This window comes from Drosophila rhopaloa, unplaced genomic scaffold (genome assembly GCF_018152115.1).
Source record: "Drosophila rhopaloa isolate 14029-0021.01 unplaced genomic scaffold, ASM1815211v1 contig_155, whole genome shotgun sequence".
Taxonomy (NCBI): domain Eukaryota; kingdom Metazoa; phylum Arthropoda; class Insecta; order Diptera; family Drosophilidae; genus Drosophila; species Drosophila rhopaloa.
In genome coordinates, this window is record NW_025335034.1 from 5,268,271 (window position 1) to 5,287,413 (window position 19,143).

Genomic DNA, 19,143 nt, shown 5'->3' on the forward strand with positions numbered 1-19,143 from the left:
AAATAATTAAATAAAAGTATCACTTTTCAGAAAGTTTACTCAATTAGCAACACTTTATAATTAAACCTACAACTACCGCCAAAAAAGATAAAGTTATAAAAATATCGAGATATAGAATGGATCTTACGTATGTATATTTTAACTGCGTATTCATTCGAATTAAGAGAACTTCGAGTTGGGAAAGTTCGATTGAAAATTGAAACACAAAAGGGCAACCCTATTTAAAAGGGTAGACAACAGACCTTCAAACCTTTTGCAAGGTTATACATGAATTCTCGTAAAAAGCTCGCCACGTCACAATCGGCAACAGTTGGGTTCTATGGGCGCGGGAGAACGATTAGGGGTGGCAGCTAGCTGGGGGGTGGGTTTGTTGGGGCAGAGCACCGTGCAGTGCTATAAGTGCAAGCAGAATGCCACACTTATGCGCACACAAGCGCCCACAAGCGCCCACAGTCTTCCCTCGCACACACACATCACCAGCTTTTGTATTGACGCACTCGAACCGGTAGCTTCAAATTACCGGTTCACGGTGCTCGCTTCCACACAAACAGAAAATATAAGTCAATTTAATGTCTCATTTGAGAAATTGTTTCTTCTTTATATTTAGCAGCATGCTATAACATTTTTTTATGATACGAAACCTTTAAAAAGAGGTAAATAATTTTATACCACCTATAGACAAAACTTTTACATTGGATTTTAAAAAAAACATAACACAGATTTTTTGCCTTTTAAATAAGATATTATAATCAGTATTTTGATAGTAAACAAAAGGCGGTTTATTTTTTAAAATTAATAGTTTTAACAATTTTATTTTTTCGTTTACAAATTGTCTTTATTTTATTTTTAAAATGCTTACTAATTTCTGTCTGTGTGCAGTTCCCACAGGTATCTTTCTGTCCCACTTCCACCTGCTGCCCGGTTTGCACAGAGTTTCGCGTCGAGCGGGGAACAGCTCAACAGCTGCAGTCGGAGAAACGCTCGAATTTCGCAGTCACATTCTCATTCGCCAATTAGCAGCCGGCGCGAGCGCGTCGCGTGTGCGGTAAAAATATTTCCCCTTATTCCGAATTTTTCCCAGCTGGAAAACTGTTCTCCCCGATCAATATCGAGAGTGATCACTGTTTGATTTAACCCGAAACAAGATGGCCACTCGGGGAGCGAATGTGATGTGGTTCCGCCACGGATTGCGGCTGCACGATAATCCCGCCTTGCTGGCCGCCCTCGCTGACAAGGATCAGGGTATAGCCCTAATTCCAGTGTTCATATTCGATGGAGAGAGTGCAGGTGAGTGGTGCATTTGTCATACAAAGTATAGTATAAAGATCCATTTCGCGTATGTATTTAATTGATAACCAATTTCCAACTAAGCAATTAAATAAAAATAACTCAATTACAATACAGTAATGTGTGAATTAAACAAATATATTTATATATATAAAAACCATTTAATATTTTTTTTGTTGTTTAAATTTAAAAAATATATAGATTTATATTTTTTATGAAACACTTACTTAAATTACAATTTTAAAAAGACTACATAAGCCTTATTATTTTGTATGTATGGCATTTTAAGTTTGAAAAAAAAAGCCATGTTAAATAACATTAAATTTACTTGTTCTGTTAACTTTTAAAAACAAAACTATCAAATATGAAAATAACCTAAAAGCAAATTAAATTGTTGGCTTCAGTGGGTTAAAATTACAAACTTTTAGCTTGATTGCCATTGCACGCTCATTCTACGTATGAGCTAATATCATTTTTTGCGACTTGCTTCGGTTATCAAATACTCCCTCTTTCCCCGATTTCGCTGCTCGTGGTAATGTGGAAAAGGGGTTGGGGAAGGGGCGGGGAAGACCTAATGCACTTTTGCATGGTAGAGCAAAACAAACGATGCGTTCTAATGCGATTTGCGGCTGGCGGTTTGGCGAATACGCGAAATCGTTGAGAGAGATATAGAAAGACAATGCGAAATGGGTAACGAGACATTGAGAGCAAACCAAAATGCGCTTGAATAGTGCCTTTTGTACTAGTGTTTAAGCAGCTCGCTTTGTGGAAAAGGCAGAAAGAGAAGGAGATTCCTATAGAACCCATAACTTGACCGATAAGAGTCGTTTTGCGGGGGAAAGCGGGAAAACAATTATTGCAAGGGAAAACGGGAAACGAGTTAAACTCAACGTTTTGTGTGCGAGAAAGCTGCAAGATAGCTGCAGTTCACTTAAAGGTGGCACTTAAACATGCAAACTTGTTTAGAATGCATAATTTTGACACACTTATGCAGTCTTAAATGTTTTACAACTTGCATGCACAGAAGGGACTTAAAAAATAAAAAGTCACATCGTACAAAATGCATTATGGTAACCTGCTTAAAACATATTCGCTATAAATTTAAAAATTAAATAAATAATATATATATATAGTATAAAAAGGTAAACGAAGTCAATATGATCAAACCTTCACAATATACTATTATATCAAACAGCGAATTACAAATTTATTTCATAAAATACGAAAATTAGATAGTAGATAGATACGTAGTTTTGAAATATACAGTTTTAAGAAAAACGGTTGTTTACCTTGGCTATCAGCATTATGTGCTTTAGGAGCTATAAGTTGCAAACTAATTTGTGTTTAAACTCCAATACTGACAATTCATGACAAAAAACTTATACATGTTTGTACTCTCTGTGTATCTTTAGACTTAAAATGCAATAAAACCATTAAAATCTATCAGTTTTCAATTAACTTATATACTTTTTATTAAAAAAACAAACCCTAACTACTCTTAAAAAGTCTTTACACTTCAATTAATTTAAAAAAAAATGTAATGAATTCGGTTGGGTAAGATCATAGCTTATATTCAGAAGGGTTATACAAATAAAGAAGCAATCAAAGTATGGCTGATAACGCACCCGTCGTTTTTTTTAAAAGGAACCAAGAACGTGGGCTACAATCGGTTCCGCTTTCTGCTGGACTCGCTGCAGAATATCGATGAGCAATTACAGGCGGCGACCGAAGGACGTGGACGTCTCCACGTCTTCGAGGGCGAACCGGCGCATATTTTCCGGCGGCTAAACGAGCAAGTGCGTCTGCACAGGATTTGCATGGAGCAGGATTGCGAGCCAATTTGGAACGATCGCGATGAAACCGTCCGTTCGCTGTGCCGGGAACTAAACATCGATTTCGTAGAGAAGGTATCACACACGCTGTGGGATCCGCGCTCGGTGATCGACACCAATGGGGGCATTCCACCGCTTACCTACCAGATGTTCCTGGTGAGTAATATGCCTTTCAAATTGAAAAGCTGAATTATTTCACAAAAATATAATTGCCAATATTAAATATCTACAAATTAACTAATATGTTTCTACTTTAACTAATTTTGAAGTATATTTATATTATTTTTATAAGCAATTATTCTCAGCTTAAGAACAATGTTATTCTTTATTTCTCTCTGTTTACAAAATGGTCCAACTTTTTTAATTCATTGCTTTTTTTAATATATGTATAAAAAAAACATACATACATATATATATATTTAAAAATTGTTTATTGTTCTATGATCTTTTAAATCTTCTAATATTTGTCTAAAAAAGCTCTAAAATATAGATTTGTTTGTTTTTTATGGATAGGTAAACTAAATCATAAGCTTTATTAGACGTTAAGAGAGCTTTGTTATTAAACTAAGTTAAATTTTCAAGTTTTAAATTCTCTAATTATTTAAACTTCCAGCATACTGTGCAGATAATCGGGCTACCTCCGCGTCCCGCCGCCGATGCTCGACTTGACGACGCCTCCTTCGTGGAGCTGGCCCCCGAGTTGCGCCGGAGTCTTGGCTATTTCGAGAAGCTGCCTACGCCGGAACATTTCAACGTATACGGCGACAACATGGGCTTTCTGGCCAAGATCAACTGGCGTGGCGGGGAGTCGCAGGCACTCCTTCTGCTGGAGGAGCGGCTAAAGGTGGAGCAGCATGCCTTCGAGCGGGGTTTCTACCTGCCTAACCAGGCGCTGCCAAATATCCTGGATACGCCCAAGTCGATGAGCGCCCACTTGCGCTTCGGTTGTCTGTCGGTACGCCGCTTTTACTGGTGCGTCCACGATCTCTTCAAGAATGTCCAGCTGCGTGCCTGTGTGCGGGGCGTTCAGATGACGGGCGGAGCCCACATCACGGGCCAGTTGATCTGGCGGGAGTACTTCTACACCATGTCGGTGAACAATCCGAACTATGACCGCATGGAGGGCAACGAGATCTGCCTGAGCATTCCGTGGGCCAAGCCGAACGAGGACCTTCTGCAGCGCTGGCGCCTGGGCCAAACTGGATTCCCATTGATAGATGGCGCCATGAGGCAGCTCCTGGCCGAAGGATGGCTGCACCACACGCTGCGCAACACGGTAGCCACCTTCCTCACGCGCGGCGGAATGTGGCAGAGCTGGGAGCACGGACTGCAGCACTTCTTGAAGTATCTGCTGGACGCCGATTGGTCTGTCTGCGCTGGCAACTGGATGTGGGTCTCCAGCTCGGCCTTCGAGCGGCTGCTGGACTCCTCGCTGGTCACCTGCCCGGTGGCTCTGGCCAAGCGGCTTGACCCGGAAGGGGCCTACATCAAGCAGTACGTCCCAGAGTTGATGAATGTGCCAAAGGAATTTGTGTGAGTTTCATATTGAAGTTAAAAAGAAGTTAAATACCAAACCTAAAAAAGTTATGAGTAAAAAAACATTTGACTGCAAATTTCACTTTTCTCATTATAAATGACTTACAATTCTTAAAACGCAAAAAATTGAAGAGCTAACATTAAGAAAAGTTAAATTTAAACTTTTGCATCTACAATTTTCCTTTCTTAAAGTCACTTTACGACGATTACAGGTTTATTAACTACTATTTATCTCGTCGCATTTTTCTTTGTATACTTCTAAACTGATGATTAACCTTCTGCTATTTTACATTAACTCATTTTTTAATGTATAATAACTAGTCGTTTACGCAATCGTAGCTTAGAATTAGTCAATTGTCGTAAAAATCTTTAATGATTCTTTTTGAAGAGATTTACAAATTTATTTAGCATTTCAAGTACACAACTTTTGTGTTCATTTTTAAAACTAAGAAATCGACCACCTTCATATATTTACCATTTTGCTTTCCCAGTCATGAACCCTGGCGAATGTCCGCCGAGCAGCAGGAGCAGTACGAGTGCCTCATCGGAGTCCACTATCCGGAGCGGATCATCGACCTCTCCATGGCCGTGAAGCGCAACATGCTGGCCATGAAGGCGCTCCGCAACTCGCTGATGACCCCGCCCCCGCACTGCAGGCCATCCAACGAGGAGGAGGTGCGGCAGTTTTTCTGGCTGGCGGATGTAGCTGTTTAATGTAATATAACCCAAGTGAACTTTTATCAGCATACACAATAAAGGAACTAGTACCATTCGTATATTATATATCATTAATAATGCTTTATTTTCTTCAATTAAAATAATTACTACAATACAATTTGTATTCATTTTATTTGGTTTCGTTTTATTTTTAACAGCTTATAACGTGTTACTCATATATCAATTTTATTCAGCTTACTTTAAAAATCGTTTATGGTGTATATATATATAATTATTATTATCATTTGTATTACGTTATCAAATTATACTTTAATTAACAGCATTAGTTAAATAGTTTTTGCTTTTAGTTTTAGTTGTATTTGTTTTTACGAGAAAAATTGAACGCGAATTTATTTCAAATATTGAAATTTAATTTTATGTCGATCTATTGATCCGTACTTCGTTTGTCTTCGTTTAATGAGAATTCCGTTTGTATCTTATAATTTGTCTAAATTGTTGTGTATATTTTATTTTAATGCCTAATTATGGTGTTCTTCTAGATGTGTGCCATACAAATGAGATATTGGTAGGGGTTGATGGGACCTAAAAGGAGTTATTGTTGAAGTTTGAGTCCCTCGACAGTTTGCTACAAATAAAATTGGAGAAAATTCAAACCCGACCAGGCCGAGCTTTTTGCTTACCCCCTACAAGGTCATTCCTCGTATAAGATCTGTGTAGGGAATATGCATTTATTTTAAGACATTCCACGTCCTCTGAATTAGTTGAAGTAAATTCGAGTAAACATTTAGAGCGTTGCTTGGCAAAAAGTTTTTCTGATTTTTCTGGTAAATGTAAATTTTACACACATATGCGTAGTATACGATAGCTGAATAAATAATTGAACCAACCAATTCAATCAACCAACAAACGAGAACGAACGAGAACTCACAGCAAATAACAATTTGACGCAATTCATACTTTAAGGAATATATTGTAACGTATTTTGTTTTTATCATTATTATATTTTTAAAGTACTCCCCGATTCAAGTGTCCTTTCTGTATGTATGTACAAATGTTTAATATTGTATTCTGTGTGCTAAGTGGATGTCTGTGTTCGAACCGATTGGCTATAAAAATAAAAAGCTGCTTGTCCCCATTCCATTTGCAATTCATTTTAAATCCCCCTGATTTCTCCCCAGCGCATTCTCATATCCCATTTCCATATGGTGCTAGCTGACTGCTTTAAGCCTATGAGGTTCAATTAAATTCATTTGCCTTTTCATTTTTCCTTTTCCCTTTCAAGTGCCTCCTGTTATCATCGTGTATGTCAGCTTTTGGATCATGAAAATATAGCTTTACTAATGATTCTGTTAAAAGCTTTAAATATTTTTCGTTCTGGTAGAGATTATAGCTTTAAAATGGACGTTTCATAGATAGATCAATAGTTTTACATAGATTTTAAGAGTTATTCCTTCGTTTGTGCAGAATTAAGTGGCAGATAGTAAAAACTCGAGGCGATTTTGAGGATATGTGCCTACAGCAGAAGAGTACGGTGTATCTAAGGTGGTTTACTTTAAGGATTTCCTCTTATTTGGGCATTTTAGATATTGGCAGTTTCTAGTGTCTTCGTGTGTTTGAAAATTTTTTGAGAACGAAATAACACATTTCCTTGGGCAAATCGCATTACAATCTTAAAATATTATTGTTTGCAGCCAGATAGAATATAATGAAATCGTAGCTTGCAGCTAACTCCACTTGCAAGCGGTTCATAAATCATTCAAACTAACCCGTGAAAGGCAACTGTTTGCACAGCCAATTCAATCCCCTGAAACCCTTCTTGAACTCCTTGGGATTTCTTGGGATTGGATTGTTACATTGACTTTTTGAAATGCAAATCAAATGCAGACCACAGATGCATAGCCAATGAATGCAAATAGACATGCCTGCCTAGGCTCCTATGTACATATTCTCAGAAAATCACATATTCAAAATGCGCCCACCTCTCGCCCTCATTTCATCGATTCTCGGTTATTCATACAGGATGTTTGCGTTTAACTTTTTACATTAACTGTCATTTGGTTTATTTCACAATTTACAAAATGCAACTTAAACAATTGGATTTTATGTGATGCAGGCCATGCGTGGAGGAGAGTGCCGTCAACAGATGTCCTGTGTGTCCTGGTTACATTTTACATACAGTGCAGTGAAAGGAACTTAACTAACTTACTGCGGTTGCAACCGTTTCTCGGGGTCTTTAATTTGTTGTCGTGTGCTACACTAGAACTAAGCTTTGTTGCTGCGGTTGCCGTACACTTGGTGTTTGCTTAGTTTGCTTTTGTTTCAGTTGACGCTGCTGTGGCTTCACATTGCTTTAATTTCGTTTCATTTTGTTTGCTTGGTGTTAGTTTGTATCGTAAATTTATTTATGGAATTTTATCTCAATTTCATTAATCTTTTTGTTTTGCCATTTAGTTCTTGTTTTGCCTGGTTTTTACATACACATATTTTGTTTACAATTTTCTACTACACTTAATCGGCGTCCGCGCGCATACCCCGCACCTCGCCCACCTGCCGCGCCTTGTCCAGCTCCTCCTTGGTCTGGTCCTCGATGGCGCGGATGTCCTCCATTGTTAGACCGTACCAGCGATCGGTTGAACAGAAAACTTGGCTAAAGGGGAACAAATTAAAATGTTAACGGCGGGTTTTATAGTTTTGTTTAAACAGCAATTATGTTAAATAAATCTACCCTGACATTAACAGCACAATATAAGAAGTAATTAATTTCGTTTTAAAAATGCTTTTATAATTTTGGTCAAAAGTGTGAAACGCAGTGAAGGAGACATCTCCGACCCTATAAACTATATATATTCTTGATCAGGATCACCTCCTGAGTTGATATAAGCATGTCCGTCTGTCCGTCTGTCTGTTTCTACGTAAACTAGTCTCTACTAAGTTTCATAAGGATCGGCAGACTATATCCTATTGCTGCCATATAACTGAACGATCGGAAATTCCATAACTTTTGTGTTTTTAAAGTTAGGAAGTTGGGATTTTTTATGAGTATTAAGAATGCATCATATGAATACTTTTGGAGAATATTTACAGAGTATTCTGCAAGGGTATATCAACTTCGGCTCCGCCCGAAGTCAGCTTCCCTTCTTGCTAGAATTAAATTACTTAGACCAACATTTGAGCGATATCCAAGAATCAATCCCTTAAAGGTTAGATAATTTAAGTAGTGTTTCTAAGTAAATTAAAGCATACCGCAGTATGTAAGTAATTAGACACACAATTCACAATTTGTAATAATTTTAAAGAATTTTTGTAAAGGTTATTTATCTCAAAGAGAAAGTAAACCTTTAGGCCTTAAGAACTCTTAGTTGAATATCATATTCCAAACTCTTTCAAAAATTTTAGGACAATTACCGATGGAAGTTTGTAAAGAGGCGGCGCTCCGACTTCTGTATAAAATTCTCTACTCTTGTTTGCAGGCCGAACCATTTGAACTCGCACGTGACCAGCTTGTAGCAGGTCATGACAGGATCCACTCGTTTTTTCCAGTCGGCTCCCACCAGGGGACCGCGACCCGTTTTCTTTGACTGGTAGCTGAAAGGATAATCGAATCGTGAATGAGAAGCTCAATTGGCAAAGCTCGATTATTACTAACGTGGTTGGATCCTCATCGGGCTTGTAGTCCGCAGGCAGGACCGGATCGTTGGCAATGTCAATGTGCACTACCTCCCGCACTTTCAGCTTATCTGGCGTCAGCTCATGCACCTGTAAAACCAAAAGGCAGGGCAAACTATATTAGAACTGCCTTTCTTGGGCATGAAAAATGGAACATTTAAAGCGATTACTACATAGACATGCACATGGATCGATGGCGGATCAGAGCTACAAAGCAGAACAGAGCAGACAGCAAACAAAATACAAAATAAACGAAACTCACGTTCTCAATATTGCCAAGGTCATTTTCTATGTGTTGTGAAAATACGTCAATTTTAAAGTTCTGATTCATATAACCAGGATTCTTTACCGAAAACCGAACGATTACAAAACCAAACCAAAACAAGCCAAACAAAAAGATTATGGATTTTGACAAAATGAAAATCATATTGATCGAATGTGGTTAGTCGTGGATAGTTAGTATTCACAATCAAATGCATGGATGAGATGAGGTGATGATGTGGAGAGAAAAGAAGAAAACACAAGTTAGTTAGATCATGCTGAGTATCTTTGACTTACATTTTCGGAGTCGCCCGCATCGCCGACGTGCAACGTGTCGATGATTATTTTGAAAGCTTCTTTCATGAATTTGGGATTCTAGAAATGCAGTATAATCAGAGTAATCAGATTGGCTCGCACAGATTCTTGACGAAATAAGGAAGTAATATTTGTTTTCCAACCCCCATATTTTGTTCGTACACTTGTTTAACGCTACGACATTTACCGTGATAATCGTTCGACAATAAGGATAGGCATTCCATGCCTCTTCGTGGATCTCCAACGAGCCCTTGGGTGCCAATAGTCTTATGTAGGCTGGAACTTTTGATTGCAGATGATAGATCTTATATGTATATTGACCGGAATTGTATTTGCCACCTGAAGGGAATGGAAAATTAAATGTTCACCCGGAGTTATTAATTATGAATCACTAAGAACTTACCCAGCAGGGGGAAGTCTTGGAACGGTTCGTTCTTTAACACCTCGATGCCCTCGCCGCCTCCCGTGTTCTCCTTTGACGCCTCGGCCACCGAGAATAATTGTGCAACTTGATACTGTGAAGCAGAAAGGCGAGATGGGAATGTTATTCCCTGTGAAGCAGCGGGCTTTTCCACCAGTTAACTACTCTCTTACCTCTTCCACAGTCAATGGCAAAGTCACACGGCTGCAACGAGAAAAAACAATGACTGTGTCAGCGAATGTATGCATAAAGGCTACACGATTTTAATTAAGTTTAATATAACAATTTTAATTAAATACCAGGCCTGTGCATAAAAGGCTGTTGATACCCTTAACTCCCCATCGAGGACACGGGGTATATCATATTCGTTGAGTGTGGGAAATATTAAAATAATGAACAATAACCAATGAAATCCAATTAACAACCTGTTTTTGTTCCAGTTTAAAAGGAACGGTATTCAGTTCACGTTTCAGAACTAAAGTAAATCGGTTTTCCAGAGTGACATGTGCAAACAAATGAGAAAAGCACTCAGAAACAACAAAGGTCAGTAAATACATAGAAATAGTTAATGTGTTGACTGCATGGGCTTTAATTAAGAGCAAACTTTGACCAAATTTCATTGTTTTGTTGTCCTATCAACTTCATAAATGACTCCACCAGATAACTACTTAACAACGTTAACGACGCACTTAACTTGAAAGATAACTTAATTTTGTTTAAGTGTTTGTTTCACTTTGAGCTCTACGTATTGTATATATTTGCCTCAAATTTGCACAATTACAAGCACTACACGCTGATATTACATTGTCTGTGCAAAGTGCTCAAGCCCTAAAGTATGCAACCACCTTAAGGCTACTTGTAAGAATGGCCATCGACAACTTTGTCTAGAGCCACGCAATCGAAGTCGATTGATAGTTGTTAAGATAGGAATGTAATTAGTGGCCTGATTTAAAAGGAAATCATATCATGATAATTGAAAGGACCACTTAACTATGTATGGCTAAGAAGTTTCCTTCACTAGACAATTTAAATTCTATATTTTTAATTAAATGCTTACATACATACATAAGTGGGCGTCGCATTGGCAAAACTAGCCTAACAAAAATGCTGGCAACATGAGAGTTTCACAAGCCTTTTTTAATGTTATTTGCATTCATATAAGTTTGAGCACCCAACCAAGCCCACAACCACCCACTTCCGGGCCACACACTCATCCTCTAATTACCAAAAAGGTCGCCAGGCAGCAAAAGAGTTGAGGAGAGTGGGTTGGAGGCTGCAGGAAATGTTCTGGGCCCCATATAATTATGCCAGCCTTGAAACTTGTTCGCATCGCTTGACTTTTGTTGCGGTTTTGGCGGCGACAATTTAATTGCAAACATTTTAACAGCCTCTGCAGAAGGATAGCATTAAAGAACAAGGAATGCTCTTTGGGGATATAATAAAAAAAACAATAGTTTATTTTCTTGCTTTTTTAAATAAGAGTTCCAGAAAAGTGTTCAATTTATTTTAAAGCTGAATAGTTTACTTTTTATAATTATTATCATCATTACCTTCCAAAATGTACAATTCAGTTAAAGATGAATAATAATTTTGATCTAAAACAATTCAGAGTAATCTTAAATACTATTAGAAAATTTTAAGATAGATTTTTAAAATAAATTAAAGTAAATGTTTTTCTCCTTGTCGACTAATAAAAATGTTTAATAAAATTCGTCTTGTTTCTACTTATGCTCTGGGAATTTACCACATTTATTTTGGAGCTAAAATTTAGCTACAAACTGTAATCCAAGGAAAGTCAACAGTCAACGGCTTGGCAAATGAAATATTTCCCTGCGAATAAAGGCTAAATTGCTCCCCCGGTGCGAGAGAAAACCTTGGCTTCCTTGCATTCACAAGGTGCGAACTAGAGCTCCTTGGCCATAAAGAACCTGAACCTCGTGCTGGCCCGGCTTTATGACCTGTCATCCGTTCTCGCTTCCTCACATAATATAAAACACAAATGCCAAACAATGCGACACAAGGAAACACGACACAACTCGAGAACAATCAAAGTGTCGGGAGAAAGTGCGAGGGGAATTTCGGGGCTTTGTTTGCTGGGTGTCTTGCAGACGCAATTAACCTTTTGGCCCACTGTTGACACTCGTAATGATGTGTTTCCTAATTGCCAGCCAACTTGAGCAACTGGTAGGCGTGGCAGTGGGGCCTAGACTTTAACGCAGCCTATTCCAAAGTTGGCAAACTACGCGCCGTCCCTGAAAAGGTTAAAGTTCGCAGAGCAATGGTTTATAGGAAGAGGGGATAATGCCCCTTCCATGTTTAACTTTCGCCCGAGTTCATCTGGGGATTTCCCCAAGCCAGGTGGATGATTTAGGAGTGTGTGCGTGTGAGGGGCAGGGCCACCGAAAAGTTGGAACTATAAAGGGCTTTAGGGTGAAGGAAAACATTGTGTTGCGGTGTTTAATTGTTAATGAAGTTATTTGGAACTTTACTTAATCATTGCATAATCAAAAGGACGGAATCATGTTTTAGAAGTTCAAGTTCAACGGGGTGTTACTAAGGGTTCCGCTTAGCGCAATTGCTTAATCATACATTAACACCGAATCCACTGAATGTTAAATTATTTCTTTTCCATTGATTTAATTTTGTGCAACAAATAAAACAAAACAGATACTGATAAAAGGAACCAAAATTATTTATTCAATCCCATCTAGATAAATGATTTCAATAATTTTTAAAGTGATAAGCGTCTAATTTAATATTTTTTTTTCGGCTCTAACGATTTTATCAAAGCTTTCAATTATTCAAGCAGTAAAACTTTTCCTTTCAACAAATTTCCCGCAGCATTTGCCGTTTAATCAAATAAGATTGTAAAACTTTTACGCAAATAAATTGCCCATAAAAAATTATTCTTCCGCCTTCAATTACCAAACTTTTTTCTTTAAGGAAAAAAAGGCATATTACTGGGAAATGCTAACAAAACTCGTAGTCTGAAAACCCAAAAGAAGAAAAATCATTGGAAGACCAACTGATGGCGGTACTTAAAGAGGAGGGCAGAACGTGTTTGTGTGACAAAAGTTCTTTCTCAATAAGTTAAGTTGATATAAGTAAACACATTTCCAAGAACTGAGGGGAAAACGAAATAGTCGAAACAACATCTAACTGGGTCAAATATCCCAATGCGAAAGATCAAAAGATATAGTCGTGTTTGTGCGAGGGTTTTCTATGAATCACAGCACAATGGTACAAATAAAGAAATTATGCAAAAACGAAAATAGAAACATAAAAGAAATCGTCATACATGGGCAGTGGGGTTAAAAGGGGGTTGAGGTTGGTAGAAGAGGCACGGAAAACAAAAACATCAGGAGAATATTGAAGAACTCTTAAATGAGACCAAAGTTGCCGAAAGAAACACTCGGGAGACCCCTCAATTCAACCCTCTTTTGTGGCCATGAACAAGGGAAATCGTCTGCGTTTGTTGGCATAATTGAAAATGGAAAGTGATTGTGTGGCGCGCTGTGTGTCCGCATCTGTATGTGGGCGTGCGTGTGGGCCAAGGGGAAAGCACTCGGCCAAGGCTCTTGTGGTGGCCATTATTGAGGGCCGCCCACTGGCCACTGCCGCCACTAAAGTCCAAAGCCAAGTAATAATTAATTTACCCGCAATAAAGATGTCACACAGCGATTGCCCAGTCGACTCAATCAATAACAGCAAAAACAAATTCGAGCCCGTAATTAAATTGTTCCTCTTAATCCTATGTTTGTCTACTGAACCCCTGCATTGAACAATACTTCAAACTTACAATAAAACCAGAAACCACTGCATTGAAAAATACTTCACTTACAATAAAAATTTTATTTTCATTTCAAGGTCATTTTATTTCTACCGTAATATCTTTACAATCAATATATGCAATCTTAGAGGAGTAACTATTTGTTGATATTACTTTACTATTATATTAAAATGGCTTAACAATTAAATGTATTAAACTTGCAATTGAACCATGATATCTACCATTTTATTTTCAAAACGGAGTACCAAATTACCCGAAAGCAGTCATTCATGAAACTGAAATATTATTATGTAGTAGTTTTTGATAAATTACTAAAATATTAAGGTCAAATTGCTTGCTGGCGGCTCTCCCCAAATGTGATTGTGGCATACTCCTCTACTTTCGGTGCCCACTTATGCTGTCGGTTAACAGCAGTCACACTCAATTGCCAGCCATTTTCGAAACAACTGAAACTTCACAAAATCGAGGCGTGTAATGAGTACAGACAGTGCCATTGGGAAGTAAAACCACGGACACAAACCGCTGCGTGTTATCTTATCGCAGTACATAAAAAACACAAATGGCGGAACTAAATTGGAGCTCGTGCCATTTTCAAATTGATTGCGGGATGGACAGGAGGGGTGCGAGGAGAGCTGTGTCTGATGGATACATATGTGGTGTACAAAGTGAGCCAATCAGTTGGGCCAGTTAAGTCACGCTAGGGCTAGTTTACGACGAGTACCGTCGATGACTGACATTGAAAACAAGCTTTTGCTTTCAGAGATTAAAGTTGAGAAGGTTGAAAGTTACACTTCATAACTATAATATGAGATGAGTTTGGCTTAAAGTTTACAGTAAATACAGTCACAAGATGAGCACAACTTGTAAAGGTAGACAACATTTTTCGAATTTCTTCTTCTTTAAAATATCTTTATAATTGTTATGTATGAATTTTGATAAAAAATTCATCTTTTAAATAAATTTATACTTTATATATATTTAATGCAATAATATTATCAATGTTAATTGCTCGATTGCTAAACCGCACTGCTTATTCACATATAAATTGTTGTCCTAAATAAATTTCTAATTTCAAAAAATTAAGTGCAGCACTTAAAGTATTATTGTTTACAATAAAACACAATTTCTGATACAACATGCAAAATGCGGACTATCACGATTTGTTTTTGTTTTTTTTTTTGTGCTGCTTTTGATCCATTTTTCCACTTTTGCCCCGTGGTCATTTAAAATTGTTTATCAACCTGCAGCAACCTGCTCCGGCACGCGTTGTCTATATTTTCTCCTTTATTTTTCATTTAATGATGGTGTTGAAATTTTCATTGCCAAATGGTTTACAATCTAGCAGCTGGCAGAAAAAATTGAAAAATCTGGCAGAAAAAAACATTTTGCAATGGAAATGGTAAAGGCTTCATGTGGGGATTACAACATCGAGATTAAATAAAGATTAATTCCCTACATGAAGATTGCCTCTGTCAACTTATGCAAAGAGCGTTATTGATCAGTAAAATCCAGTGGCCTTAAATACTCCTAATTTTCTTGAAAAAATGTTTTAATGGGCAATCATTTTTATTTTATATACATTATAAAACATTTTACCCCATATTATAAATAGTAAAAAAATGAATACATTTAATTGGTCATTTAAGTATGTAAGTGCAGACTCGTTGATAATATGCAATGTTCAGTAAATCTTTTTTATCATTATAACAGTGTGAATAAAAAACGTTCTTTTATCTTAAATAAAGGGTGTGTTGCTTTGAAAAACATTAGTAGTTTAATTGTTTTCACAATTGTAGGAAACATTTATAAATGATATAACAAAGTTCTTTCTTCTTTTAAGTTATTTTACAGAAAATAGCTTTAGAAGATCTGGTTCATTGAACTTTAAAACTTTAAGCCAAAAAATTGTTTGTCACATATTAATCGTGAATTAAAAGCTTTACAAACCGCATTTACGTATCAATCATTTATCAGTAATAGGCCCTCTTTATGTTCAATCGAAGTTCACTTATCAGATTGATGTGATAGATTGTGTAAACGCGGCTATGAAAATTGTAAAAATTTATTGATAAGAAAACGGAGATTAACATCGTCTAGTTGAGTTTTCATTCTCAGTGCGTTATCTGCTCTGATTTTCCCCCTTTTTTCGTCAGCTGTCAAAGTCAAAATCAATTATAATCCGACCCATTTGATTTCAGCCTTTTGGCAATTTCCGTTAATAAATTAAAAGTATCACTGCCAAAGGTGGGAGCAAAAATGAGGGGAGAAAAACGTGAGCTATTTGCAAATGAGAAAAATATCGCATTGTGTTTTTCCACCGAAAAGGATTCCAGCTTACAGTGACTCAACTTAATGGGGTTTACGCAACGACCTTATCGTACTTAACAACTTGTTTGATTAAAATCGCAGAGCCGAATGCCGAAAAAGAGAGTTATGGGAAAAAGAGAGGCGCCAAAGAGAGTGACTCACGAAAAGGCATAACCAACGACGTGGCGTCGCTGGGCGACTCAAAAGCATTATCTTATTTGTAAAGCATAGTTTGATGATGACTCAAAGGAGTTTCAAAAACTAATTAGTCGTGGGATTTCTTATAAGAATAAGATGTATTACGTAGCTTCCACTTGGAACTTATTACGTCATCGCCACAGCTGCAAAATACCTGAAACAGAAAAAGAGGGCGAGAGAGGGGGTGGGGAAGGGGGCGGCAAGGGGCTGATAAGAAACACAATATTTTGTTGTTGTTGCGGAAAATGCTCGCAAACTAAAATACAGCAAAAACAATTTTAGTAAGAGAGAGGGAGAAAGAAACGACACGCGACACGGACAGAGAGAGCATAAGAGAGCGAATGTCATGAAGAGAGCAAAAAATCGATTTGTCACAAATCATTTGCGGCTTGCACAGCTTTTTAGGCATTTTAAATAATAATTTAAAATTTGCACAAATAAAAGCTAAATTGGCATACTTACAATTCCTTGATCTGCATCTTTGCCAATTATTATCCGGTATTTTCCTGCTTGATTCGCTGCGAGAGAGTGAAGAATACAGAATTAGATTTTTAAGCGAATTTGCTGGCGAATTTTAGCTGACTAGCGTATTTATTATTTCCAAATGTAAATGCACTTGCACTCGAATCGCTTAACCTTCGCACGCACTTTCTATATTTAATTTATATATCTGTTAGAACCACTGAGGTGTTTGTTTCGCTGCCAAATTGCTGCACCAGCACTTTTTGTTTATGTTTATGCTTTTGTTTGACTAAATTATCGGCGCTTAGTTTACCAACTTAAATTTTAATGCTTTTTTTCTCCAATTGTCGGCTAAAAACACGAGTCATACACACACACACACTCTTGCAGGCGAAATTTCAATAGCAATTTGGCGATTAGCCGCTGATTTATTGCTCAAATGATTACGTACAACTGGGGACTGCGATTTGCCTATAGTCGGGATCGTTTTTCGCTTGCAAGTCGGCAGCAATAATATATTAGTAATGAGTTTTTGTTATTAAGTTACTGCGTGTCGGAGCGGAGCTGAAGTTCGATGTTCATGCAAAATACTTCGATTCCGATAGGCCAAGTATCGATTTTGCCGAGTCTCTATCGCCAGTGCTGCGGTCACGCCTAGTGGTGTGCGTCGTCCATTGCGGACTATCGATAGCAGCGACGATTAGACTATTCCTACGTCGGTTACCAAGGTACAATAGGGGAACTCCATTTTAAATTACTCAAATATTATTTATTTCATATACTTAAACAAATTTTTGTTTCCAACCATTGAATTCCATAATACGATTTCTTACACTTTAAAATAAAAGTATTGTAATATTGATTTTTTTCTTTAAATTATATCTCAATTCAAAAATATTTAAAAAATTCAATTAATTTACGATATACCTAATGATGTTGACAGTCTACAAATTTTGGTAAGATATATATATTAACATTTAAAATTTCGCTTAAGATGCTTGATAGAATATATAATTCAACTACTTATAAAATTTTAAATCCAGTTTAGCCATAATCTGAGAAATATGGTTATTTTCAGATCAACAATTTGCACAGAGTTTAATTTTTGGTTCCAGCTTTGAGCGAAGTTTCATTCAATTGGTTAACAAGGAATTCAAAAAACAGGATGGCTATGGATATATTAAAATTCGATTTAGCTGGGAGGCTCCGTGAGAAGCTCGGCCTTAGGTATTTCCTGCAGTTTTTCATTCGGGGACGGCTCTAGCTCGGGAGCAAGCGGCATATCCAGCCCACCGAGGCGCTTTGCGGGGTTCTCTGGCTCCTCTTCGATTTCGTCTGGCACTTCAGGACCCGCATTGGGAGTGACGGTAGTGGAGGTCTGGACCTGATCGATTTTCGGCTTCCTGACGGTCTCCACGCGCATGTTCATTCCGAATCTGATTTGGCCCTTGCCCTGGAACTTTTCATCGATGGGAATATTGCGCGCCCAGACCTTGCAGCAGAAGAATTCCTCAGTGTTTGGGGCCATGTTGTTTAACTGGATGGCCACCAGGCGTTGCACCCCCGTCATCTGCTCGGAGGCTTCGAAGAAGGGTCCCGGGAAGAAGACGAGCTCGGCGTTGCTTTCCTTGGAAGCTTCGCAGGTGACCCAGATCTTCGGGGTGCCGCCATACTTTCGCACGGTGTTGTCGAGTCCTGAGGGCACGTCCTTGGGCAGGTCGTCCGCAGTGTCGTAGGTCTCCGGCTGATACCCAATCACCTTGTTTAGCTTAAGGAAGACGGTGGGCTTCCTCGATCCATAGCCCCATATTGAGTCCTGGTTGGCTTCGTTGAAGAAGTCGATGCCATTGTCGTTTAGACTGTTTAGGAAGTCGTCGATGGTGTCCGCGATCGGATAGATCTCGCCCAGTATGTGCGTGTACCAGGTGAGCACGGACTCGTTGTTGGGCACCACCGACATTCCCGGCGGCCCCTTGAGCCAGCGTGGCTTATGGGGATCGATGATCGCCAGCAGGAATATGCCAATCCAAAAGAGCACAATAACGAAAATCAAGCAGTACAGCACCAGATAGAAGAGCGTGATCCGGGTCCAGGCCCAGGCGGTGCGCCCAAACAACTTGTGCTCGTCTATGTCGAATACCCGTTTCGACCACGGCAGATCCTTCTTGCGGCGTACCGTCTGCTCCCTGCGAAACTGCTTGACCAGCTTGTAGTCCCCCGACGGCACCATCACATCCTCGGGCATCCTGGCGGTCGTTACAGCTTATGAGGGTATTGGGTATTAAAATTATGTGATTAAAAGATATTCGAAAATTTGTAAGAACATCGATCTGTAGATGATAGCGTTCACTGTGAAATGTAACGCAAAGTAAGATGATTAAAGCTAAAAG

At 38.3% G+C, this 19,143-nt stretch overlaps 3 protein-coding genes across 5 annotated transcripts; 1 reads left to right on the forward strand and 2 right to left on the reverse strand.

Moving 5' to 3' along the window:
- Positions 1-1,003: 1,003 nt before the first annotated feature.
- Positions 1,004-5,438, forward strand: LOC108041399 (cryptochrome-1). Its single transcript, XM_017119318.2, has 4 exons — positions 1,004-1,287; positions 2,932-3,275; positions 3,733-4,652; positions 5,147-5,438. The coding sequence occupies exons 1-4, from the start codon at positions 1,146-1,148 to the stop codon at positions 5,367-5,369; spliced, it is 1,629 nt and encodes a 542-aa protein (XP_016974807.1). The 5' UTR covers positions 1,004-1,145; the 3' UTR covers positions 5,370-5,438.
- Positions 5,439-7,362: 1,924 nt separating this feature from the next.
- Positions 7,363-17,374, reverse strand: LOC108041415 (phosphatidylinositol transfer protein beta isoform). Of its 3 annotated transcripts, none has more exons than XM_017119338.2 (9): positions 17,205-17,374; positions 16,754-16,809; positions 10,170-10,200; positions 9,979-10,090; positions 9,763-9,914; positions 9,262-9,342; positions 8,980-9,089; positions 8,739-8,918; positions 7,363-7,980 (listed from the first exon to the last, which is right to left on the reverse strand). In XM_017119338.2, exons 2-9 carry the CDS (start codon positions 16,768-16,770, stop codon positions 7,842-7,844), a joined length of 822 nt encoding a protein of 273 aa, XP_016974827.1. In that variant the 5' UTR covers positions 16,771-16,809; positions 17,205-17,374; the 3' UTR covers positions 7,363-7,841. The 3 variants fall into 3 exon arrangements, with proteins under 3 accessions (XP_016974827.1, XP_016974829.1, XP_016974828.1); XM_017119340.2 differs by lacking the exon at positions 9,262-9,342 and adding an exon at positions 9,558-9,635 and having other exon boundaries at positions 17,205-17,369; XM_017119339.2 differs by having other exon boundaries at positions 17,301-17,358.
- Positions 17,375-17,582: 208 nt separating this feature from the next.
- Positions 17,583-19,094, reverse strand: LOC108041400 (sodium/potassium-transporting ATPase subunit beta-2). Its single transcript, XM_017119319.2, has one exon. It carries the CDS (start codon positions 18,996-18,998, stop codon positions 17,946-17,948), a length of 1,053 nt encoding a protein of 350 aa, XP_016974808.2. The 5' UTR covers positions 18,999-19,094; the 3' UTR covers positions 17,583-17,945.
- Positions 19,095-19,143: the final 49 nt, after the last annotated feature.

Bases quoted from the DNA above. Each gene is read 5' to 3' on its own strand.
- LOC108041399 (XM_017119318.2), top strand. From the start codon at position 1,146: ATGGCCACTCGGGGAGCGAATGTGATGTGGTTCCGCCACGGATTGCGG. The intron at 1,288-2,931 runs GTGAGTGGTGCA...TTTTTTTAAAAG, and splicing joins ATTCGATGGAGAGAGTGCAG to GAACCAAGAACGTGGGCTAC. The intron at 3,276-3,732 runs GTGAGTAATATG...TTAAACTTCCAG, and splicing joins TTACCTACCAGATGTTCCTG to CATACTGTGCAGATAATCGG.
- LOC108041415 (XM_017119338.2), bottom strand. The intron at 9,343-9,762 runs GTAAATGTCGTA...TTTTCGGTAAAG, and splicing joins ATTGTCGAACGATTATCACG to AATCCTGGTTATATGAATCA. The intron at 7,981-8,738 runs GTAATTGTCCTA...GTTCCCCTTTAG, and splicing joins CTCTTTACAAACTTCCATCG to CCAAGTTTTCTGTTCAACCG.
- LOC108041400 (XM_017119319.2), bottom strand. From the start codon at position 18,998: ATGCCCGAGGATGTGATGGTGCCGTCGGGGGACTACAAGCTGGTCAAG.